The sequence below is a fragment of the Armigeres subalbatus genome, chromosome 2 (genome assembly GCF_024139115.2).
Source record: "Armigeres subalbatus isolate Guangzhou_Male chromosome 2, GZ_Asu_2, whole genome shotgun sequence".
NCBI lineage: Eukaryota > Metazoa > Arthropoda > Insecta > Diptera > Culicidae > Armigeres > Armigeres subalbatus.
In genome coordinates, this window is record NC_085140.1 from 442,651,092 (window position 1) to 442,677,415 (window position 26,324).

General features: G+C 40.4%; 1 protein-coding gene across 2 annotated transcripts in view; it reads right to left on the reverse strand.

Moving 5' to 3' along the window:
- Positions 1–26,324, reverse strand: part of LOC134213681 (CUGBP Elav-like family member 1) — a 495,491-nt gene that overhangs the window by 43,132 nt on the left and 426,035 nt on the right. For both annotated transcript variants that reach the window (XM_062692950.1, XM_062692951.1), the window contains one exon: positions 1,832–1,999. In XM_062692950.1, the coding sequence (XP_062548934.1) occupies positions 1,832–1,999 (168 nt within the window). The remainder of the gene's footprint in view (positions 1–1,831; positions 2,000–26,324) is intronic.

Consider the following 26,324-nt stretch of genomic DNA (forward strand, 5'->3'; position numbering starts at 1 on the left):
TTTTTATCTAGGAAAACAAAAGCAGCAAACTTCACACTGCTGCTGTGCAAGAAAAAGCGCGATTGCATCGTTTCATGACTATAAAACGTTTATTACTTCAACACGTGGTGGCTCTCGGATCCAACTTTTACCGCTTTATGACAAGAAACGAAGAAAGCTAACACAATCGTGTACAGCGCAGTCAGCGCGCACGTCAATATGAACAGCAGTGGGTCTCATTGGCACAGCAAGGCACTATTCTGGAGGAGGCTAGTCTGTGACATTGTGTGAAAAAATAATATGGCCTAATTGACGTGTTAAAATGTGCCACTAACTACTGAGAAGTTCCGATTGCTTTCGCATTAATTGCATTACATCCAAATCCACGAAAATGTATTTCGTTCGATTCGTTTGATGAACACATTAAAGGGGGCTGCCGGACACCTTGGCTCGTCCTTTTGCGGGTCGGTTGTCATATAGAAAAGCGACGTAAGAAAATCCCGGAAATGGAACGGGACAGGTGAAAAAGTCATAAAACAGATAAAAATGAAATCGTTCATCTTTTATAACTTTTACGACTTGTTTTAATGGGCCACCACGCTGACTCGGCTCGCTGAAGAGGACACCGGCACGACACGATGCAGAAAAGGAGCCCCGTTTCCGTTTTTCGGTGAAAGTTTCGACCCAAGTCGTGCACCGAGTGACTGACACTCGTCGGCAAACAACTAGCAAACAAGCTGATGACGACGTCGCCTCCTCCGCTCCGCCCCCCCGTCCTGTAAAGGTTCCCGGAGACGGGGATGATGGAGTCGAGAGTGATGATTTTAATTTCCCGTGCTCAGCGGAGGAAATGATTTCATAAAGCCTGCCGCCCTCAGTCCCCTCCCAGAGTCCATTTAGAAGTTGGCAGTTGAGGGGCCCATTTATTGTTTGGAAATTATCATGAAAGTGAGCGACAACGATTCCCAGGAAGACGAAGATTCGGGTGGAAGGGGGGACAAAGAATGCCTTTTCTATCGGTCGTTTGCCAAGGACAATACGGCATTGTTGGGCGTTGTTTCGGTCGCTGTTATTGTTGAGCGGAAAGGTATTTACGGATATTAAATTTCCCGAATAATTTAGGATGCTGCGTGGATTCCAGGTGGCGGAATGTGACAGTTGGCAAAATTTTTGATAAATGTGTTCGATTTGTAAATGGATCGGGTGGATAAAGTTGAAATTGAAAATTGATATTTCACAGGTTTTCGATTTCAACGAGCCTAAGTTCTGACGAAGATATAAAAATGTTGTTTGTTTTTATTCTGACTCCGATCTAATGATTTCAAAACATTATGCTACCGCTCATCCGAATCTCGTTAATCTGTGGACTCGATAATCTCAACCAAAGTAGGATTCTATCATCCATTCAAAAACGGTGTGCTGATTTGATTTTTTTCATGTGGAACAAGAAGTATTAAGGAGCTAAAATCAAATAATCCGACCTATTTTTACTGAATAGCAATGTCCATAATTATTTCATCGTTTTACTTACTGCTGATAAATAATGACGTGGAACATTAGTTTCAGAATGAAGCTACTGTTATTAAATACCTTGAAAGGCCCAAGCAAATTCAATATATCGATTTAAGCCTCATGATGAACTCTTGAAAACAGACGATGAAATCGAAATTTCATCTCAAGTGGAAAACTGGTAAGAATCATTTCCTTTTACAAAAGACGCACTCAATGTCAGACAGAGAAATCCTTCAGAAGAGAAAGTTAGCCTCAAATGAAAGAATCCTTTTGAGGACGCCCAACAAAGGACAACAGTCCGAACAAACAAACCAAATACAGCACAGAAGTGGGTACTTACACAGTGAGGTCGCTGCGTTGGTAATGGCCGCGGTGGGCGTTTGGGCGGCGGCAGCCTGCAGGGACGGTTGCGTCATGGCCGCCAGCGTCACCAGGTTCTGCATCGACAGCGGGCTCAACAGTCCGGCCGCGGCTGCTGCCGTCGTCGTATCAGTCTGGGCACCGAGACCTGGAAGAAGCAAGAGAGGAACAAACAGAACGCGCTTTGTTAGATCAGGGTTTTGCTCCGACTGCGGCGCGCTGGACAATCTGGCATCTCTGAGGCCGGTGCGTAAATAAATAAGATAAATTGCTGGCCAATTTTGACTCCCGGGAATGTGTGTTCGTGTGTTTGTGTGTCTCTATGCTGGCCCTGAAGTGTGATTGAGGATGACCACCGCAACGTGGCCCGGTTAGGCCCGACATAAGAGCTTGTTTGTTCCGTTTTCTACTGGTTCATTCATCTTCATCAGAATAACAGCCTGTCCCAGGACGAATTGTACGCAACGCTAGCACCCCCAGGTCAAAACAGAAAAGGATACTCCGAGCAAGTGCGGGTAACATCATGATACAGATACGGGGCATGTTGTGCTAATTCTAGTGACACAATGATTAAATTGAGAATTGTTATACAAACCTAACCTTGAAAATGTTGCCAATATGGAGCAAAGGTCATCTTCAAACTGCACAAACCAACAACTGTTTTATCACTGCAGCTTTGAATGTACTTTCAATTGAATTCAATTGAAAGACATTGCAAACCAAGTGAGATAATCAATTAATTTAGCTTTTAAATTCAGCATCTGCTCAGTTCAAATAACTACGGACGAACTGTTCTGAACAATTGTTTATTTATTTCAGTTACTCTTTTTTTTAAATGATTAAAACTAGTCCGAGAGCGAATTCACGAGCCATCACAAAATTCAGTTATCAGACAACAACATTTGTTACCAACAAACTACTGTCCTTCGATCGGGAGCTGCCGCACAAGAAAACAGGCAAACCCAGTGACTCTTTTGAGAGTAGCAATTTTCCAAACGACGGACGGCGTCGAAGAAAAAAGCGATGCGTGACAACGTTGCTTCCTACTCTTGGCACGTCAAGAACCACTGACTACGGTATGAGTAGTCGGTTCGGTAGCGGTAGGTATTGTGTAATAGTGGGGACTGACAGCAGGGGCAAATCGGGGGGTGGAGAGACTATTTACGAGCCGGCTCGCAAACGATTGACCGATGTGTAATTTGTCACCAGCAAGCAGCAGCAGTGCCAGCGAGCGGTCGGTAGTGGCTTCCCCCGGTGGCCAGCAGCTTTTCTCAGGAGCCGCCACCACCAAGAAAATGCGAAAAAATCAGCTCTGACGGACGGTTTATAATGGTAGTAAATCATTCCTAATTCCCATTTAGGCTCAATGCGTGCAGCGTGCTAGAACTTTCTTCGTGACGAAAGGGAATAGCAGGGGGGCTGAACCGGAGATTCAGAACATTTGCTTCCCCCGAGACAGAGAGAGAGAGAGAGCGATCGCCAGAATGAGGAAAAGTTTGTCCAAGCCCGGTTACACAATTAATAGCGTGGTGAGTAATGGCTTTTTTGTTTCCAAAGGGCAATTTGTTCCGCAGTTTGGCACGGCATGGGTTTAGAGGCCGGATTACGCCGCCATTTGGGTGGTTGGTTGCTTGGTCAGTTCACGCCACGGGTGATTAGAGTGAACGAACGAATAGCGAGCGGATGTGGCTGTAATAAGTGAAATAATTTTTGGTGGGATTTTCTAGATAATAAAGAAAGACACATTTTTGCAACTGGTATTTATGGCGTAGGATATTTGGAGTAGAAACGTGCAACTGCGGTTCAGAAAGATTGATACCTATTATGATTATTTTTTAACCAACATTATGTAGGTCATCAACCTTAATTTAAAAAAAAAAACACGCTTCAAGTTTTTAAAGGTTCGCAATATGTACTTGAATTCGGATTCGAACAAAATTCACCCATTTAACACGGTTTGCATTCAGTCGATTTAGATCTTTAGTGTCAATGAAACAATGAGTTAACCTTACAAAGAAAAATCACAGAAAAAACAGATGATATTTAAAAATCTGTGAAATTTGTTCAGGCTAACCAAGAAATTAATGAAATCCAACCGCGTTAAAAAATCTGGGTGTAGATTGATTGCTAAGTTACACATTCTAATAAAAAAAGGTTGCCACAACTAAATCACATGAGTTTCGGCAACCAATCTTAAAGACGGGCTTGGTAGTCATACGGCTATTGCTCCTGTCTCATACGTAGGAGGTGGCGGGCTCAATCCCAGGTTCTGTGAGACAACAGAGTGGACCGACCGACGAAATACCGGAACACTCCGGACAATGTGATTTGGCGAAGAAGGAAAAAAAATAACACACGCGGGACCGATACTTTTGTTTATCTTTATTTCGCTCGAATTAGGTACAGACTGAAATGATGTTACTTGTAAAAATAAAATGTTGTTGCCAGCAATGCGGTGCAGAGACGCCGTTGCACCCACTTTACAGCTGACACTCCTCCTCGACGTCACGGATCCGTATTAGTCCGGCCATAGGCACCAGCCGCATTGCTTCCATGAATCGCTGCTGCTTTACCGCGCTAGTTTTGTTAGGATGTCCGCGGTCATCTACTCCGTCGAACAATATTCCAGAGTCACCACACCTTTATCGACCAGGTTTTTCGTGTAGGGCAACCTATTAGAACGTCAGCTCCAGGGGCTCGTGCGCCTCAATTTGGGAGATTTGTGCCATAAAAGTGCAGCCTAGTGTCGATATGCAAAGACCTTCTTGATTTGCGTTCCGTCTCTACAAAAACGATGCACGAACGATTCTCCTTCAGAATGGTGGTTGGCTTCTGTTGTTCTTCCTCTATTTCCTCCAGCAGTGGTCTCGACCAGACTAACTCACTGCACGTCTCCGACATATTAGGCCTCAACTCGTTTGCTTTCAACTTGCCCAGCATGGGCGTAGCCAGGATTTCGAGTAGAAGGGGGGGGGAAGCAACTGTTTGAGGTCTTCTAAATTGTTATTTTTTCAGTTGTTTTATAAAAACAATATTGGTGATCGACACTATTTCCTTTTAAGTTCCAAAAACTTTGAAACCAAATCCTCAACCAACAGTAAAGACTGGATCACAACAGCGCCTTGCACGCCGTGTCGCACTGGGCGTTGAAGTTAGCGTTTTGTACTAAAACGCAACGCCATTGAACGTGACGCATTCACGCCCACAATGCAACGTTCGCGTTGTGCTAAACGCAACAATAATGGATTTAAAAATGGATAATTTATTAAACAGATATTTTTAAATAAGGTGAGAAAATTATTTACGAACTTAGTATTCAGAAAGAATATATAATCGACTATAAGAATTATTATAAAAATCCTGCATTCTTCCATAAGTTTTAGAAAACGAGAAGCATACAGCTTAATTTTTAACAAATCCTCTCTGAAATAATATTATAAAATATGCAGAAAAAACAATATGCAAGCTTACTCCAGGAATTCCTTCGATAATTGCTCCAGGCATTCTATCGGGAATTTTATCAGGGATTCTTTAGGAATGTCTCCAGCAACTTCTTCGGCAATGTCTTCAGGAATTTCACCATAAATTTCGCCGGGAATTCCACAATTATTCACTCTAAGAAATCCTCCACGAACTCCTTCATAAGTTCCACAGGGAATTCTTCAAATAATTCTTTCGTGCTTTTTCTCATAAAAATTTCTGAAAAACTGTACCGTGGAATTTCTTAAGAATATTCCAGTAAACATTCCTGAGAATGCCACGAAAAATCTTCGAATTTCTTGTGTAAATTCCATATAATTTCCGTGAAAGTTTCGAATGATTTCTTGTGGAAAATTCAAAGAATTTCTTTAGGAATTCCACCAATTCCATCCAATTTATACAGAAATCATGCTGAAAATGAAATTATAAATGGAATTTTCGGAGGAATTCCTAGATTAAGTATCGAAGAGATCGTGAAAGAATTTCAGTGGAAACTTTAAGATTTCCACTGGGAGATGCTCCAGAAGTTTCTTCGGAAATCCGGAGTTCAACCGACAGTTCCTCCAAGAATTCCTCCAGGATTTCCTCCGAGAATTGTTCCGGTAGTTCTATCGGCAGTTCCTACAGGGCTTGATGATGATGATGATGAACTTGTGATACCTCTCGCATGATGCCAAAAGTTTCGTCAAGAAGCGCGTACTCAAACTATTCTCGCTAGTACCAATCAATTTAATTTACTCGAAAAAATTCAAAACTTGTGTTACCTCTCCGTAGATACCAAAAGTCTCGATAAAATCGCGTTCTATCTGAGAGCTCACTACTTTTCATAGTGTCCTTCAAACAGTTCCAAATGTTTCAAGTATTGATTATAAAATCGTAAAAAGTCATTTATACCTGTCTTCGCGCGCGATTCTCAAACATTTGTAGACTACACAAAAGAATTTAAAAGTACAAATCAATAAATAAAATACCATGCTTCATCTGAATTTCTCCAAAATTTCCTCCAGGGTTTCATTCAGGCTTTCTTTCTGGAATTCATTTAGGTTTCTCCAGGAATTTATAAAAAACTTCCTCCAGAAGCTCCTCCGAGAATTTCTCTGGGAACTCCTCAGGGATTTCTCCGGGATGTCCTCTGATGATGATGCTAATCCAGCTACATATCACTACAAAGGTTTCAGCTAGACGAGATGTATATCTACGATGAATTCGCCAAGATTATTTTTGAGAATTCTTCTGGTAGTTTCACTGGCAGTTACTCCGGGGGTTCCTCTGAAAATTCTCCCGGGAGTTTCTTCATAAATTCCTCCGGGTGTTCCTCTACAAATTTCTCAGGGAGTTCCACCAGTAGCTCTTCCAGGAAATCATTCAGGCTTTCTTTCAGGAAACCATTTGGGTTTCTCTGGGAGTACCTCCGGGAGGTCCTATAGGAATGCTTCTTCCGGGAATTCTTCCGGAATATCCACGGGCAGTTTCTACGAGAATTCTTCCGGGAGTTTCACTGGCAGGAGGAGGTACTCCCGGAGGAACTTTCAGAGAAATTTCCGGGGGAATTATCAGATAAATTTTTCAGAGGCATTCTCGGAGGAACTGAGAAGTATTTTCTTGAAGAACTACAGAAAGAATTGGCGGAGAAAATCCTGGAGGAATTCCAGGGGGAACTCTCGTAAGAACTCCCGGATGAACTTCCAAATGAACTTCTTTAAGAATTCCAGGAGGAACTCCTGAAAGAATTCTTAGCGGACCTCCCGGAGGAACTCCCAGAGAAATTCTCGGAGGAACTTCTGGAGGAATTTGTAGATAATTTGCTTAAGAAAGCCGGAGTTGAATTGGAAAAAACTCTTGGAGGAGCTCTCGGAGGAACTGCCACAAGCACTTCCGGAGGAATTCCCACAAGGAAGTCCTGAAATAATTATTGGAGAAGTTCCTGAATGAATTTCCGGAGAAATATCTGAAGGAATTCTAGGAAAAATACCAGGAGGAATTAGAAGAGAAATTCTCAGATGAAATCCTGAAAGTATTCCCAGATGAATTGCTGACGAAATTACCGGATGAATTCCCAGTGGTTTGTTCTGAGAAAATTCCTGGAGGAACTATTAAATTAATTTCTGAATAAAATTCTGGAGTAAATTCCGAGTGAATTCCGGAAATAATTCAGAAAAATTCCCGGAAAAATACCTGGAAGAATTTGCGGGGAAATACTTGTTCGAATTCCTGGAGAAATTCCTAAAGAAATTTTTAGAGGAATTCTTGAAGGATATTCTGAAGTAATTGCGACAAGAATACCAGAATGAAATCCTAGAGGATTTCGCTACATAATTTTTAGAGGTATTCCCGAAAAAATCCTGGAAATTATCCCCGGGAAGTTCTTAGAAAATCTTTCAAAGGAACTTATTATAGATTTAAAAGGGAAATTATGGAGCGAAATCGGAGGATTTCCTTCATAAATTTCTGAAGAAACTTCTGGAGGAATTATGGGAGGAAATTCCGTATGTATTCTTGAAGGAACTCTCGAATGTATTCCTGAACAAAAATGTCGAAGATTTTTCTGGAAGGATAGCCGAAGAAATGTCTCGAAGTAAAACTAGGAGAGAAGAAAATAAATCTTCAAGGAATTTCCTCATGAAGTTCCTGAAAAAAATAGTGAGGGGTTTCTAAATATGTTTTTGGGAGAATTACAATTACACGAGAAGGATTTTTGAACGATTTTCAGAGGAATTTGTGGATAATTTTCCAGAGGAATTTATAAAGTTCCCGGGGAAGCCTCTAGAAGGATTTCTGGAAGAAACATTTTATTTTGTAGGGGAGGTAGAGAAAAAGAAAATATCACATCAAGATCCAGTATATGAAATCTTCAAGGAGAAAATGAGGAAACGACAAAGTAGATAAAATTAAAAAAGCGATTCATGAATTTCTTACCGAACACCTATAAAGTCTTAAGAAAACCACTAGATAAGATTTAAAATTAGGTTGGATTATAAATTTTGTACGGATCTTCTGATCTGATGACCAGATAAATACCACGTTTTGATTCACTTCAAATTTGTTTCAATTTTTTTTAATGAACCATTGGTAATAAATATTGAAAATCTTATCAATGAAAATTTAGGTGTCGATATCTCGATATTTGTTTTTACTTGGTTGTTTGTTTGATTTTCGTCAGCGTCAACGCACTAAACTTAAATATTTTCAAAACCGACGTGCGTAATGCCATAAAGAACGAGCATCACAAAAAAATATGTTATGATTTCAAAAACTATACATTCTAGAAATGGTGAAAAATATAAAGACCCTCAAAAGAATCTGGTAACAATTAAAAAAATCCACAATACTGAATATAGTATTAATGTTATTATTGAGTTTCACAATTTTAAACAGAATACAAACTTTTCAAAGAGAATTCTTGAGCCCGGAATGTTTCGAGTTGTTTTGAACTTTCATATATTAAGAATCCTGGATACCCTAATAAATTGTTGGGAATCATTTAAATTACCACCACCCATTTCTGAATATGATTGGATCGTAAAGCGCACATGTTTAAGAGAATTCATTTCAGTACCCGTTCAATCTTTCCACCCCCTGCCCCCTGTGGCTACGCCTTTGTTGCCCAGCAAATTGTAGCCTTCCCAAGTTGAAACTGATAGCAGGAATTTGACTTCCGGTCCAACGGATGACCGCTCCGGTATACAACATGTACCGCATGACAAGTTTCAATTCGATCCAGTTGGTCTCCGTAGGGCTGCTGATCTGCCTGCTTAAGATTGACACACTTGCGGCTATATCCGACCTAGTATTTACCGCGATTTAAAGAAGCGCTCATTCGATTCCAATGGTCGATTGTTCACCCGGCTGCGGTAGTATCCGTGGTCGAGCGGCGCACTTCACGTCGCGTCGAGGTGGTGGACTTGCATCTTCGTTTGTCCGGCGACAGCTAGGAGAATCCTTAAAGTTGTCTGAGTCAACACTGGGGCAAAGACGGCGTCGTAATGGACTCCGCATCTCTACCAGAAGCCCCTCGCGGCTAGCCGTGCCTTAAACCGTGGAACATTGCCGACACTATCGTGCGTCTTCTTATACACCCCTTGCATCTGATTGGGGTGCGACCAGCGGACAGTTCAACAAGTTTCCACGTTCGGTTTTCAACCAGCGATCGGTACTCGTCGATCTACGCTTCCTTCCATAAGCCTTGCTATGACCGGATACCCTTCCATAAGCCTTGCTCCGATCCGGATACTGCTTCGTCGTAGGTCGCTGGCTCCTCCTGTGCCAGCAGCGCCACGTTGACGACGTAGTCTTCCAACCGCGTTTGGTTTCGTTTCGGTGCTTCGATTTTGGTTTCGTCCTGTCGCTTCCGTTTGCTCGGGCTGTTCGTGTTTATCAACCCAGTCGAAGAAAACCTCCTCCTCGGAACCCTCATGATCCCGTGGGCGTTCTGGATTTTCAGGTTCGGGCCGCTGCTTCGACCAACTGCATTTGCCATCTTCGTTGATGATGTGCTCGTCTTCGGCCGACTACCGGCCGTCTGACGCAGAAATCTCCTCCTGAATATCGACAAACCGATGTCTTACGATTTAACTTGGGGGTGGCACACTAATTAGCACTTATGGGGGGAGGGGGTCACCTGTTTTCTTACGCTCCATATAAATAAAAATTGATTTGTATGAGAAAAATCTTACGTAATTAGTGTACGGCCCCTTGGCAATTCTCTAAATCGTAAGCAGATATTCCGTCTCCTATCTCAGACACCGCGATTTTGGACACGGCCTGTACAATTTGCCGCCAGCTTGACCCTCCAATTGACGCTTCCTTGAAAACTTTCTCTAGTACTTCCCGGATCCAATTTCTTCTAGTCGCCTTATCCGCATGTGCACCTGAGCACCTACGTGCACTCTACCTTGCTCTTCTCTCCACATAGCTCTTGAGGTCATTGATGGCAAACACTCCTTCACCCAGCATTTCCATAGCTTGTCAGCAAGGAATTTCGACCTCTCATATTGGTTCCCTAACGCTGCTGCTTCATTCCCAAGGGGGAACTCTCTCGTATCTTTCACGCAATGGATACCCAGGCAGAAAATTGTCGGAGTCAATGCTTCCGGGTCCGTGCTTTCCTTCGACACGAATGTTAATGGTCTTGAATTATTATCTCCTTCTGCTTCACCCCACACTATCTCCAGAACCTCATCCGAAAGTGGAGTCGTTCAAAGTTTCTTTCACCGACCGCACCAATCTTTGCCACAGTCTCCCATGCGTGAACCTGCGTTAGTATTGAAATTCCATCTCGTTCTCGCGTTCGTGAAGTTTTCATTGCATTCTTCTCCAATGTTCTGCAACTCCAACGAAGTTGGTGCCATTGTTTGCAGCGCATTCCCTCGTCGAAACACAAATCTTCGAAATGTCAATAGACAGGACCGCCGTAAAAAGACTTCCAACAACCTCTCAATGAACTGCCCTTGTAGTGAAAGAAGTCAACAAAGCCACCCACCGCTTTTCGCTGCGCCGATATTCGAAATAATTGACCGGACCGAAATAATTGACACCCGCATATGTGAAGGGACATGCGCTTTCATCAAGAAAGAAGTGGAACAGTGGTAATACTTAATTCATATTCAATTAGTAAACTAGTAATACGGATTAAACAAGTTCAACAATGTTACAGGGCGAAATCCATATTCCAATGAAGAAAGTAATGCTACTATTGCTTGCATATGTTAAATTAAATTCGTTTATGTACTTCCAATTTTTTGTTTAGCTTTTGAGGTAAATAGGTTTGAATAATTTACCGTTATTAGAGCTTCTGCCAAATCAATTTATAAAAAAAATGCTATGGAAAAAAACAAAAAGGGATGCCTTTATTCAGGTCAGTGTATACAGATCTTTGCTTTTCAATCTAATTGAAAAATCACTACCATTAAGCCACACTTTTCTCGGGAAGTAACGACCCGCACGGGGGAATCCCATTAGCATTACCGAAATTACACGAAAATTGAATCAACGCCGCTAATGAAAGCAACCCACGTTCAACCGAAAACGGAGTGCACTTAATTGTTGCTTCATTCCTAATTTCCGCGAGTGAAATGCGTTTTAAGATTCGTTGAAAACGACCGTACTGTAAAACCACCAAACTCAAACCTGGGATTCGGAAATGACGTCCGACCGTAATTTCAACTAATTAATTTGGCCCTTGGTGCCTTTCGATAAACGAAACGGAGGTTACTTTACGATAAGATTGCTTTGAGAGGTGGTGGAGTGATACGCGACTTCTTGCCAACTCCATCTAACAACTAAACACGTACGAGGTTGCCATCCATAATCCTTAAGACCTCATTCGTTTAGAAATTAATTATATTCAAGATGGCTTGTTTTATATATTGCAACTTGTTAACTAACCTTTTTAAGTACAGACTGTGTTTATAAGATGCAAAATCCGTTTTCATATGTGAGTTCATTTAAAATGTTAATGACCCACCATTGCAAAATTGTTAATGGAAACATACTTTCAATTAAAAGAATTACAAGAATTCTGCGATACGTTATCACGGGAAAAACGGATACATTTGAAATTATGCTTTCTTTATCAAATTGTCCTGTTAGCCCCCGCCACAAAGTAACGGAGCCAACACGAGAGCGCAGTAATGGTTTCTTCGTTATCTAAAAGTCTAATCACTTTTTCGTGATTCAATTAGAAGGCTACCTTCCAGCCAGAAAGCCCTCCGAGAGTGAGTAAAACGGTGTCGCGTACCCCCTGCGAGCGAGCGGACTTAACTAACCCAAACAAACAAGCGGCGCGCTTGGGCGGGCGAGGAACCGAGTGGGGCTCAATGTCCAAGCACGATTCGCCCATTAAAGCGTGTCCTTCTGCCATCAACCAGCAACCGCCGAAAATACCGTGCACCGTCGTCGTGTGCGTGGGTCGGTCGACCCGGTGGGTATATTCCGTTTTGGCGAGCCAACGTGATAGCGGAGAGCGCGGATGAAAAAAACAGGGAAAAAAGGTTCACGAACGGGACGACACAATCAGCCGAAAGTGGTATCGGAAAATTTTTGGTATAATGCTTCCAAGAATGATAAAAACAGGAAAACAGAGTTAGAGTAGCGAGCGAAAGGGAATTAGTTATATCACGTGAACACACAGAGAGCGGGTCGATGATATTTTTTCCTCGGCCGTTATTGAAGGTTATTGGTTTACAAGCGGAAAAGTGCGTTTAGAATTGATGAAAAATTTAGAACCAAAATTAGATTTCTATACAGGCGAACGAATATTACATTTCTTCCGTGTTCAGCATGTTTCTACCTTCCAGCCCTTTACCATTCTTTTTTCAGATCTTCAAGTGTATCGGTCTTGTAATCTTCTTGGTATTTCAGTTTTGAATATTTAGCATTCAGTCAATTTGTATCAGCCCCAGCGATTCTGTCGACACTCGTAGCAGACGATGTTTCTACTCTGTTATGAGAGCCATGCGCTCGGAGCCAAGATTTTTTTATGTACAAGTTATCCGACTTGTCAATATCCCCAACTCAGCCATCTTGGATTTTTGTATGGAATTTATGCTCGTTTGTTTACGTTTTGCACTGAAAATGTATGTTTCCCCCCCGCGCTGGTTATTCCCATCTACTGACGAAGTCGGATAACCTGTACATAAAAAAATCTTGCTCGGAGCTGGAGTCCCTATGGCTCGAAGTCCAAACCCTAAGGATCCAGAACGTTTCGTCCGACCGACCGACCATCAGAACGAGGCAACGGGACAGCTGTCGATGCCACCTGCGGCAAATCTTCCATCGTTCTACGCGCTTCCCAGATCGCGCAACATGAAAACGCCAGCATGTCCAAGATATCCCCATGTAAGGACGTTTTCTTTTCTCCGCAACCAGAGACATCCAACACCGAACCACTACCAAAATAACACCTCTAACGATCGCTATTTAGTTAAAGTCACTCCCAATCCAGATATGTTCAGGAGCTGTCTCCAAAGGTGCATGGACGAAGGAAACTTCCCAGATCGATGGAAACGGCAGAAATTGATGCTATTACCGAACCCTGGCAAACAGCCGGGGGACCCTTCGGCATACAGACCAATTTGCCTACTCGACACAGCTGGGAAGCTGCTAGAGAGGGTCATCCTGAATAGATTGTCGGCATATACAGAGTGTGCTGGTGGCTTATCCAGCAACCAGTATGGTTTCCGTAAGGGCCGTTCTACCATCGAAGCAATTCGATCGGTAACGGATACGGCCAAGATAGCGAGAGGTTTAAACAGAAGAGGTATTAGGTATTGCGCATTGATTACACTTGATGTAAAAAACGCGTTTAATAATAATGCTAGCTGAGCAGCAATTGCTGACTCCCTGCACCGATTGAGAGTTCCGGATTACCTCTGCAGGATACTGAAAAGTTATTTTCAGAACAGGGTGCTGATATACAACACGGAAAAAAGTCGATCGTAGTGTCTGCGGGTGTTTCACAGGGATAGATCCTCGGAGCGGTTCTGTGGAATATTATGTACGATGGAGTATTACGCTTAAGTCTCCCGGCCGGTGTGAAGATTGAAGGCTTCGCGGATGACGTAATGCTAGAGGTAACAGGAGACACTCCCGACGAAGTCAGACTGAAGGCTTCATACGCGATTGGCAGAGGGGAGGAATGGCTCAACTCGAGGCGGTTGTCCCTTGCACACCACAAGACGGAAGTCGTGATGGTGCATAACCGCCATGGGCTGCAGCAAGCGAGGATAAGAGTAGGGACCTGCACAGTTAACTCTGTGAGGTCTCTTAAGCATCTGGGCGTGATGATCGACGATAAGTTCAATTTTACGAGCCACGTCGATTATGCATGTCAGCGGGCTTCATTGGCGATAAAATCCTTATCACGAATGATGTCCAACAGATCGGCGGTGCATAGTCAAGTGCGTAGGCTGATAGCTGGCGTAGCATTGTCTATCATCCGTTATGGCGTGCCGGCATGGGCCGTAGCACTAAAGGCCGAGTACAATGTAAAGAAACTGATCAGAGTACACCGGCTGATGTGCCTACGTGTCGCGAGCGCATATCGCACCATATCATATGAGGCGGTGTGCGTTATAGCTGGGATGATGCCGATTGACATACTCCTAGAGGAAGATGTGGAGTGCTACAACGAAAGGAACTCGGTGCAAGTGCGACGGGTCAAGAGAGCAGCTTCGTTGCTCAAATGGCAGAGAGCATGGGACACCGCAGTCAAAGGTCGTTGGACCCACAGACTAATTCCGGATGTGCCCAACTGGGTTGATAGGAAGCATGGTCAAGTCAACTTCCACCTAACACAGGTGTTGTCTGAACATGGTTGCTTTAAAAAATTCCTACACAGGTTTGGCTTCGCAGATTCTGCGGAGTGTTCTGAATGTGTAGGTGAGGTAAAGTCGGCGATTCGAGGTAGAACGCAATGCCATGCTGCTTGTTAGTGTCGAGCGTCGAGAGGATGTGCCGGGTGGAAGCTATATGGAATGCGGTGAACACAGCATCTCAACAGATTATGTTGAATCTGCAGCGGTGGTGGCGTCTTGAACAAAACCAACGAGTGCAGTAAGGGCACCTGTAAACCAGGGGGCACCCAAGAAAAAAAAGGGTAGATACCAGCTTGGACCTTCCGAGCATCCCAACCTGACTGTAAGTCCCGCTCAAGGAGGAGTGCGAACCTCCCTGATCTTTCTCAACTCTAATCTCAACAAAGTCAGTACCGGGTTTTCTCCTCGACTGCGCTAACAACGTTTCCTTATTTTAATACCAATTGACCAGCTCCTATGTAGTAGGGATACGATACGTGCTGGCATCTGTATTCCTCTGTTTGACTGCGATTTTATTATTGTCATTGCAGTTTAGTTCATCAGTTTATTGCGGAAATCCTCAGCTCCGAACAGAGAAATCCTCCACTCTGAAAAATTTCCCTTTTTGGACAGTTTTATGGATCGATGTTATGCGCTGAAACTGCCATTGTCTATACGCCTGTGCTGTGGACGTCCGCATGTCCCAAATTAGCTCTCCAAGCTTTTTTTTGTAAAATTAGTTTATTTCCTCGATGTTTTAAAACAGTAATTATACAGCATAATTATTTAAACATCAATATCAATTTCAAAATCTAGTGTAGCAATGTCGATAACAATATTACTTTTAATAATAAAGGTGACATAATTGGCAAACATTTTCAAAATTTTAATTCTATTCCTTTGCTCTATTCGTTGTAGCTCCGGTTTAAACAAATCTTCTGCTTGCAGTCGGTCTCGGTTCAAATGGGCAGTCTTCTGTTGTAGTAACCTCCACGCAGCCTCGACGCGTACGCAAGCGCAAAGTTTATGCTCCAGTGTTTCACACGGATCATTGCAGTTCTGGCAGTTTTGTCCGTCGGCTCTATTCATTCGGTACATCAACTTTGGATGTTCCAGCTTTCCGTTAATTAATAGATACAGGGTATTTCGTTGAGCTGGAGTTAACTGTCTGCTTGCTATGTTCTTCCAAATTTGTGTCCAGTTTGCTGTTGGATGTTCACGCATAATTTTTGGTACTTCTGTTTGGCTGATAAAAAAATTGTGGATAGCATCGACGGATGGGTTTTGCTGAATTTGCGGAGGGAACAAACAAAACAGCGTGAGAATCAGCTTCAGACAAGGGCAGTCTGCGGGTGGATTATGATTTGCTTGGGTAACGTAAGTTTTATAGAAAGGGATGGAATCGATTTCACGAATGTGACGGCTAATCAGTAGAGAGCGGCATTTGAGTAGTGGCAATTGGATATTTAAGCCACCAGATTCAATTTTACGCGCCAGTTGAATCATTGGCACTCTTGCTGTGATGCCTCTCCAGATGGACGTTCCCGTCGTCGCAGTAATTTTTGCCACATGCACGGCTGCTGGAGCAAGCAATGACGCCAGATACCAAATTTTGGATGTGATGAACACGTTTAATAGGACCACCTTTTGGTGCAGTGTGAGTGTGCGGAAGGAATGGAGGTAAATTTCCCGACAAGAGCATCCCAGTTCAGTTTGTTCATGAGACGTATGGAATTGGAAAAGGTAACTCCTAAGATGCGCACTGTATTTTCACATTTTAGCCAAGGCACCGTGAGTGATGCTCTGTTCGAGATGGTTTGTTTTCATAGGTGTGATAGCAACCGACAGTGGATCGGTAGCACTCACTGCGGGCGGTTTCGTTATAGCGATCGTGTTTACCGGTTTCTTTGCGGTCTGGTTTCCTCTCTGCTGACTTGCCTCACTGGGCTTCGGGCCGTTTTGCGAAAGTTGGCCTCTGTTTCGTCAATTTGGGTCTTGGGTTGATTTGCTCGGTTTCTGTTTCCTTCGTCACATTGGCATACGTTTTTTGCACAAGCAGCTTCTTGTTCTGCACACAAGAAATTCCATTATGAATGAACTCGGAGCAGTAACGACAAGTTTGAAGTTGCCCAAAATAGGACACATTTGTGGTCTGACCATCGATGGTAATGTTACGCTTTACCACCATTCGCACTATCCGAGCACCAGTCGGAAGGCCTGCGAAGCGATACTTGCTATCCCAAACTTGTTCGGTGATCAGAGAACTTCTCCGTATGCGCTCAGGAACTCAGTGATTTGATTGTTGTTTATGTCTTCGGAGAGATCGGTGAGCTTCACCTCGACTGCACCATCTTCAAGTGTAATCCGAAGCTTGTAGATTTTCCCCTCTACCTCGGTCTCGTGTTTGTTGTCGTGTTCTGACACAATGCTACGAGCCAGCTCAAAGTCGGTAACCTTCACGAAAGCACACCCGAGTGCTCTGCTTGGCTGAAGACGGACCACCTGCTCATAATGGAGCCCTAATGTGGATGCTACGAAATCGTGTAGTTCTTCGAAAGATGACTTTTTCGTAATCGCGTAATCGATACGGAACGTGTTTTCGCGACGTACACTCATCGCGGAGGCACCCGCACTGCTAATCGCGGTGTAGCGAGAAAAGCGAGAAACTAAAAGCACCGTAAACTTGAAGAAAAAATATCGAAATAGCCTGCGTGTGGCTTCCACTAAACAGACGCGACTGCTCTGTACGGAAGTTGAGCGCTAACTGCTTGAGATGCTCAGGGTTCGACGACCAAGGGTGGACAATACAACAAGGTTATCGACGCAATTGCATGCCAGGGAAAACGTGTAATTAATTTACGAACGAAGTTCATTTTACTTATTTATTTTAAAAAGTGTATTTTTGTTTTGATTTAGTGGTTAGTTCAAGGTTTGATGATTAGTATTGTTGCGGCCGATTTCTGCTTCCGGAAATTCGACGGGCGAGTGGTCTGGTGACAAGACTTTCGGTGTCCGTTTCGGGTGGGGTTCGAATTTGGGATAGTTTGAAGGGTCGGCAGGAGCTTGACTTGGTCCCATGCCGGGAACGATGTATCGGCAGATGGATTCCATGGCCGGAAACGATAAACGGGCTGCTGTAGCCGGAATGGACCTTGTAATGGGCGAGGGGTTACTGGGTTCACCGCTATCAAGGTGATTCGCTAGGTGGTGCCGAAATCTCCGACCGTTACTATAGCCGGTGAATACGCTTGTGGGAAGAGCTGAATTCCCTGGCAGGCTCGTGAACAGGATGACACGTTGGGAAATCAGCTAGAGGTGGCTTGATTACACAGTACGAAGCACACGCGAACACAGCCTGGATTGCACAATATCTCCCTTCCTTGGTCGTGGACGGATGGAGGGTAATCGTCCAGGTTTGGTCGGATGCTTCTCGATTTTCCCAGCTAGGAAAGGGTGGGGGGGTTCACTTTCTCCGCATTTACACCCTTCGCGATCTGCTGTGTCCGTCCTTTTCAACGTCCACCAACGAGCTTCCCTGTTTTTTGTCCTCTCCGTTTTCCCATACTTTCCTTCTCTCTCTTTTCGCTTTCGCCCCGGATCTTCTGTAGCGACCCTAAACGCCATGCAACAATCATCATTTTTCTTCTATATTTAAAGTATGTCATATAAACGAACAAAAGGAAAGATTGGACAGGTTGGAACCTGTCCATTTATGTTTATCAAATAGCAACCGCTGTTGAAAATAAACAACGGATATTTAAGTATAAGCAAAACTTGGCGAATAAGCTGGCCTAGAAATAGTAGCTGACTCAATTGTTAAATAATTGTTTATTTAGAGAGTACGAATGCTCTCGGAGCAGAATGTCACATGAGAGTAAATGTAGGTAGCATGCAACATTCTGCAACATTATTGAAAATGAGAGAAAAATTGTAAACAATAGCCAGTAATTATAAATAACGTTTTTGTAAATAAAGAAGAGAGTTGGATTTTGGACTTGGAGTAAGCAAGTCATATCAGAACTGTTCAAGTGTTTTATTTTTCAAATTGTGATGACTGTTTTGCCAGAAACTAACCGCTCGAGTTCGTGCAAATGGTGACAGCGGTAACCGCTAAAATTTGGCAATGGAAACGCCGTTTCGAACTGTCTAGTAGTTATAAAAAAATCGAGAAGACAGAATGGTTGAATTTCAAAGTGAAAAAGTTCAAAAGACACTTAGTGAAATTAAATTCACATCCAGAATGTGTAAAAAGTGAAAAAAAACTATGATTGTGCACATCAGAATAAAAACTTTAAATGTGCGAAAAAGGACAAAAAAAATCAGCCATAATGAACAAAAAACTCGGACAAATTAATTAACTTCCCTGGAGCATCGGAGCAGTAAAAAAATGTGGTATAAGTGAGTACATGAATTTCGGGCTTTTCGAAGCATTTACATGTAATAATAAAACATTTTTATTTATAAATACCATAATACAAGTATCCTCAACAAATTATTTACTACTAAGTATCCGAGTATCCGAATTAAAGTTGGTATTAAGTCCAGGACTAAAATTGAAAGGTGAAATTATTTACACGATACAGAGGTGTTATACTCACCTATCACCGATACTTGGTTACCGCACAACAGGAAACACTGCGGTAAAGCACTAGAATTTGTCCACGATTAAACGGTCTCTGTTCGTTTTCGCATAACTCGAAGACGTCTTGATGGATTTTCCGGTGAAAACTAAAATTAAGATACCCATGGCATTCACATATGTTCACCTACAATAAATTAATTATCACTATATATTTACCTTCCACGACGATGTTCTACACTGGACACTGGATGACACACTTTTTTCGGTAACTCTCTCGGCACTTTTTTCAATACGACCCGCGAACGAACTGAACGAACGACCCGCGAACGGACTGAGTACATTTTGATGCGTCGGCAATTAGTCGTCCAAACCGCGGACGAGCAGATAGGCGCACGGTAATGGGCGCGTTTCCAATGCAATGCATTGGATATGATTACACGTCTACGTACGGGAGCTTTTGATTTGAATGAAATAATGTATGCAACAGCAGTACAGTAATTGCCAGCAATATGCGTTCGCAGGATTTGTGTTCTTATAAACAAGTTTATTCAATTTAACACCTCAATGTCACAATTAATTGATTCTTGATTAAATACTTTGGTGAAAGTTCGGTACAAAACGGAAGGAAAAATGGAGTTTTCACAAATAACAGCACCTCAATGTATACCCGTATATGATGGAAATCCAGAAGAGCTGGAACCATTCATTTTACAATTGGAATTATTTGCATCTCAATTAGAAGGACACGATCAAACTCCGCTATTGAATGTTATATGGATGAAATTGAAAGGTAAGGCTCTTCGAAAAATTTCGAATTTAATTGCCCCTACTTGGACAGAAGTGAAAGCTAATTTACAACGAGAATTTAAGTTTCAGAAAAGCATTAGTGCTCTCATGAAAGATATTGAAACACTTTTACAGAAACCAAACGAAACGTTTGATGAATATAAAGCGAGAGGAGAAGAATTGTATAAATGGATAGAAAATGAAGGGCCGTTTGGGTTATCATCTTTGCGAAAACACTTCTTAGGGGGACTTCGAAACAAGGATCTTGCCCATGCAGGAATATTCCAGAGAGAAAAATCATTTCCAGATTTACTTATCTGGTTAAAAAACGAGTGGGATGATAGAAATGAAATTGAAGAGATCAACGTAAGAGTGGAAATATTGAACAAGGCTATGGAAGACAATCTCAATCAAATCTCTAACGAGGGACATAGAAAAAACTTGAATGGTGAAGAATGTCAAAATGATTTTTCACACGCATATGTTCAAAGGACTACATCTAACACGAAACAAAAAAACTGATCAATGGGGGTTTCGAATATCGCGTCCGAACACTCCGACAAATAGATAATAAACCAATTAGACGCTATAACACTAATATTGCTAAATATAATAATGTGGATAATAATAACAATAAATTTAAAGTTTATAGGGAAAATTCCAATAATGCACATTCAAATAAGATGGAAGAAAACTCCTCTACAGGTATGCACAAGCTTAATATTTGTATTCCGGCACATGAAAGGGTGCCAATTATACGTACGAGCGATAATCAATTTTTATTGGCCCTCAAAGCAATGGGCAATCCCAATCGTAAAATGAAGTTTTTGATAGATACTGGTGCTTGTTGTAACTTAATGAGATGGGACGTAGCTGCTAATATGGGGCAAACTGAAGTAAATTTGTCCGACAAATTGAATATGACTGGATTCAATTCAACGCAAACGTTAACATTAGGATCAGTAGAAATAAACGTGATAATGGGGAATTCGCAATATAAAATTAAATTCCATTTAATAAAAGAATTATGTGTACCGGGAATTATAGGAGCAGAATTTCTTAAGCAACATACATTATATATTGATCAGCAATTTGCGTATATCATTTTGCGCAAACCAGATATTATTGTGAACACTACTAAAAATAAATCAAAAAGGAGAATAAATGGCGTCAACTCATTAGCTGGAAAAATCAGTGAAGGAAACACAAGTCATCGGAATCACGTATTATTTAGTGACATGGCTTGTCAAACAGAGACAACAGATAACGAAGATTTTGCATTTAAAGAAGCTGAACATATTATTGACAAAAGATGTCGAACAAATAATCAAACTATTGATACAGATCATTTTTCTAAGGATACTTATATGAAACAACATACGGATTTAAATTGTTTTGCAGAAAATAATTATGACAAACAGGAACAAATCAACCAACTCGAAGACAATTATTCGCTTAAGGTTCAAGAAAACCAGGAATTAGACGAAATGAAAAATGAAGGTATTAGACACCCCATAGAATTTACCTACGATCATCGATTCTGTTTGGAGCTTGCCACACTTGAAAATCCAAACGAATTAACAAAATATCTTTTAGACACTGGGGCTCAAATGAATATAATCAGCGCCAAAAGAGCAATCAGAGTAGGGGCAAAATCCATTAATACGAAAGATCAAATGACAGTTCAAGGAGTGACTAAAAATTCGATTTTATCAATAGGATCTATTTGGATACATTTGAAGATTGGAGAGAAAAATATTTCCCACAAAATTTTATGTGGTTAAAAATCTAACCGTCCCAGCAATAATTGGAGCGAATTTTATCAAAAAAACACGTTCATGCCATCGAAGATAATTTTAAAATTGGAATTTTCAAAACTAATGCAGAGGCTAAGAAGCCATATATGGAAAATAATCGAATACGATGGAACATAGTAGACTACGTCTTAAGGGATATTGAAGACCAAGACAGTTTAAAGAAACATGTTGATGAAGATGAAGAAGAACCAGAGAAACCAGATCCAGATGATATATACACAGACGAAGAAGAATACTTTGCGAATACTATTGTGAATGACGACCTTGCCAAACTTAACAGAAAAATGGCAGAAGTTTTTACATCAAAGGCTATGGTAGATGAACCATCCGAGGAAATTTATGGGTTCGAAAATTTAGATCAAAAACTGGATTGCAGCCTTGTAGAAAACAACTTTCATGAACAATTGCACGGAAATATTAGAACAAGTGAATTAATGAAATTATATAAATATAATAAATTTAAAACAATATGAAATCTAGTTAAGCGCATAACTATTATAATTATAGACAAACTAAAATATTAGCAAGCATGATGAAAAAAAAACATTCATTCAAATAGTATACAAAATAGTCAATAAATTCAACTGAAATAAGTACAAAGAATGAAATGATTTATACGTTTTCATTTTTAAGGCGTATATTATATGTACGGATGAAGAAGGTAACTAGCATAAACAGTATAGTCAACGCATTATTATTTAAATTTAACGAACCTAAATTTACAAGTATAACAACAGCATTTCTTGAAAGCTGTGTAACACGAATCAACTATTACTTCTATTAAAGCTTGTAAAATCTATGGGGAAAATTATGGGAAAATACAAAACATTAACACGAACGAGAATATAAATGGGACACCCGCTGGGGTCTAAAACAGGGGCATTATGGGAGAACACAAAAAAAATAATGATAAATCCAATACGGATGAAAATGGGTAACCTGCTGGGGTCTAAAACAGAACAACTATGGGAAAATATGAAAGAGGGATAATAAGGAAAAATAAAAAGGTAACATGTAATGGGATATAAAATATATATTGTTGAACAGCTGAAATATAAAATGGTATGGGAAAAGAATTTCTATGAAAAGTTTAATTGATTCGTTGCGAGAAAAATTAAAATGCAAAGATAAAACAGTAATTTAAACAGAATGATTTATTACAAACGTATTTACAACTGATGATAAGTGAGAAAGCATTTTAAAAAGATAATGGATGGCCATCCAGAATGAAACAGATAATAATATATGTAAGAATATGAGATCAACTTGAAGATAAATCAGGTAATATAAATATCAAAATTATTATATGGTAGACATATGCTAAAAAAAAAAAAGAATTATGAGGAACTAGAAGTTGAATACAGGTATGAGAAGACAACAAGTAAAGTTAAAAAAAAAATATATATGTAATATGGAAGAAGCCGAATAAATTATAATCGATGGAAATTCATAAAGTTTGTAAGTATAACGGAAATGTAAAAATATGATTCTAGAAGAACGATATATGAAAGTGATTTTTTTAAAACTAATTAATATGAGTATGAGAAACTAGTTTTGGGTACCGAGAGAGATTTGCGCGATGGAATCTCTTGTATTAAACATATCATTAAGAAGGAATATGTGACAGAGTATGACAACAAATGAAAAATTTTGTTTGAGTGCTTGATAGTATGAAGGTGAACAGTTATTTGAATGGACAAGAGGAGACGTCCTCGGAATGTGTGAATATGGCACTTGTTGTATGAATGATTGATTGAATATGTAACAAATAGTGACTGAGAAAATGAACAAAACGAAAATCATGAAATATGTGAGAAGAGACAATGTGGATAAAATGGGGATGAAAAAATTCAAAGTGGAGCGAATCTAAGTGAAATCTAGGGAAAATCAATATCAAATTGAATTTAAAAAAAAGGGCATTAGACAATTGAAAAATTTGAGAATTGAAATTAAAAAAAAAAGGTAAAACAAATAAATGAAAAGGTAATCATGGTTATACTAAATAACATTTTTTAAATTACTATAGTAAGACTCGTGAAAAGAAAGAGAATTTGGAAATGGTTGATATTATTATAAGTATCGAGGTATTACAAACAAGCTGAGTTACTGTTAAATTAACCAAAAATAATAATCTGAGAATTTTGCTTTTTGTTCAAATATGCTTTATGTTAAATTATCGCCTAAATATGAAATATAAACTAAACACGAGGTCTAAGTCTCATTTCAGAAACACGCCAAAAGCCAGAAACGGTGGAGGGGAGCAGTTGCAGCAATTAACCATCAAGGCCAACCTAAACAAAAAACCAATAAGGTATAATATGGAATATGTGGCAGAAAGTATTTCGCAGAAAATTATATTATCTTTAGATATATCTGTACAAAAACCTGCAGAATACATTCTTTGCTTCAACTCAATTTTTTTTCACGGGGGATAATTCAGCGAGAATAACATAATCAGATGAAGTAATACAATCAATTATTTTTTTTATTATCGAACGATAAATTCAAAAGGAGGCAAGGCCCAATAAGTAGAATCAAATTCATAAAAATAGTAACATAGCACTGAAGATGTAATCATTATCCGGTAATCAAAAAAAAAAACCAAAAACAGTGTAGAGTAGTAAAAGACAGTAAAATAGTTCACAATTATTTTCCAAATGTAAATGTGCACAATAACTTACTCGAGAGGCAAACGGGCGAAAGAACATCCAGCGAAGACGAACAGACAACATCCGATGGCGAAGGAAGACATCGAGAATCGAACGAAGGAAGACATCGTGTATCGAGAAATACATACCAGAGTTAATTGGTATCACCAGAACGACAGGTCATACGGAAAGTTGAAGATAAAAAGTGTGAGGGTATCAAGACAGATTCAACTGGACAAAATCGTTGGAGGAACATCAGGAGTAGAAATTTTCGGAGGAACATTAGGAAAAGGTGAATTATACAAGGCGATATGAAAGAAGATTTAACCAGGCGAAATAACACAATAACTCCGAGATAAGCAGAAACAGAAAAACCATGAAGACTAAACTCCCACGATAGAAGACAAGTTATGAAGAGGATCAACCCAAGGCGAATTATCAAACGAGCAAAATTTTATCAATAACAACTAATTTGCATCACACAACAAAAGATGCGAATGTCTCACAACAAAACTGAGCAGCGTATACACGGCAATTCACCACAACTTACGTATCAACGGAGAATCAACTGAAAACTATTGGAGATACACTATAATAGCTACACATTTTGCTATAAGGCAAGCAGTAAATTCATGAACTACAACCAGAGGAAAGCAACATATACATTCGGAGATGGCACGTCAAATTATTACTAGTGAACGGTACGATCAAATTTTACGCACCCAGCAAACGATAGACATCATATATCAAAAACTTCACCACGGAGATCCAATATTACGTTACAAGTTCAAACAACCAAGCAACATACCAGGAGTATACCCTGCACTCGGAATCTGAAACCGACCAAGTGATCTACACGAGATATAATGAAGAAACGAGCATCAGCAAGCAGACGCTAGGCGAGTTAAGAGGGCATCATCAGGTAAGACACTCTCGAGGAAGTATATGTGTAGAGGGATTAAGCGAAAATATTTTAAAAAAAAGTTATAGCAAAATTAATTTGAGGAATCAGAAAATTGCACGAAAATAGTATCAAGGAATTTCAAAGAAATACACTGCTTGAAAATTTGTATTTTTTAATGATCAGAGGACAACTTTTGAATATTTCATGAATATGTTTGAACTATAGCTTCAGGAGAACCGTAAAGTTTTGAAACGAAACCATCAACTATCCACTTGAAATGATAATTTACAATTCTAATTTCAAGCTCAGTGGGTTGGAAGAGATGTAGCGACCCTAAACGCCATGCAACAATCATCATTTTTCTTCTATATTTAAAGTATGTCATATAAACGAACAAAAGGAAAGATTGGACAGGTTGGAACCTGTCCATTTATGTTTATCAAATAGCAACCGCTGTTGAAAATAAACAACGGATATTTAAGTATAAGCAAAACTTGGCGAATAAGCTGGCCTAGAAATAGTAGCTGACTCAATTGTTAAATAATTGTTTATTTAGAGAGTACGAATGCTCTCGGAGCAGAATGTCACATGAGAGTAAATGTAGGTAGCATGCAACATTCTGCAACATTATTGAAAATGAGAGAAAAATTGTAAACAATAGCCAGTAATTATAAATAACGTTTTTGTAAATAAAGAAGAGAGTTGGATTTTGGACTTGGAGTAAGCAAGTCATATCAGAACTGTTCAAGTGTTTTATTTTTCAAATTGTGATGACTGTTTTGCCAGAAACTAACCGCTCGAGCTCGTGCACTTCCACTGGCTCTCTGATATTGGGTTGGGTTGAAACGTCGCGTTAGTGATGAATGAAGACGGAATACCCAAATAGATGACTATTTACCTTGGTAGTCCGCCTTATGGGTACTTCATGCGGAGTCTCACAGGATAAGAGCGATTCAAGCAATG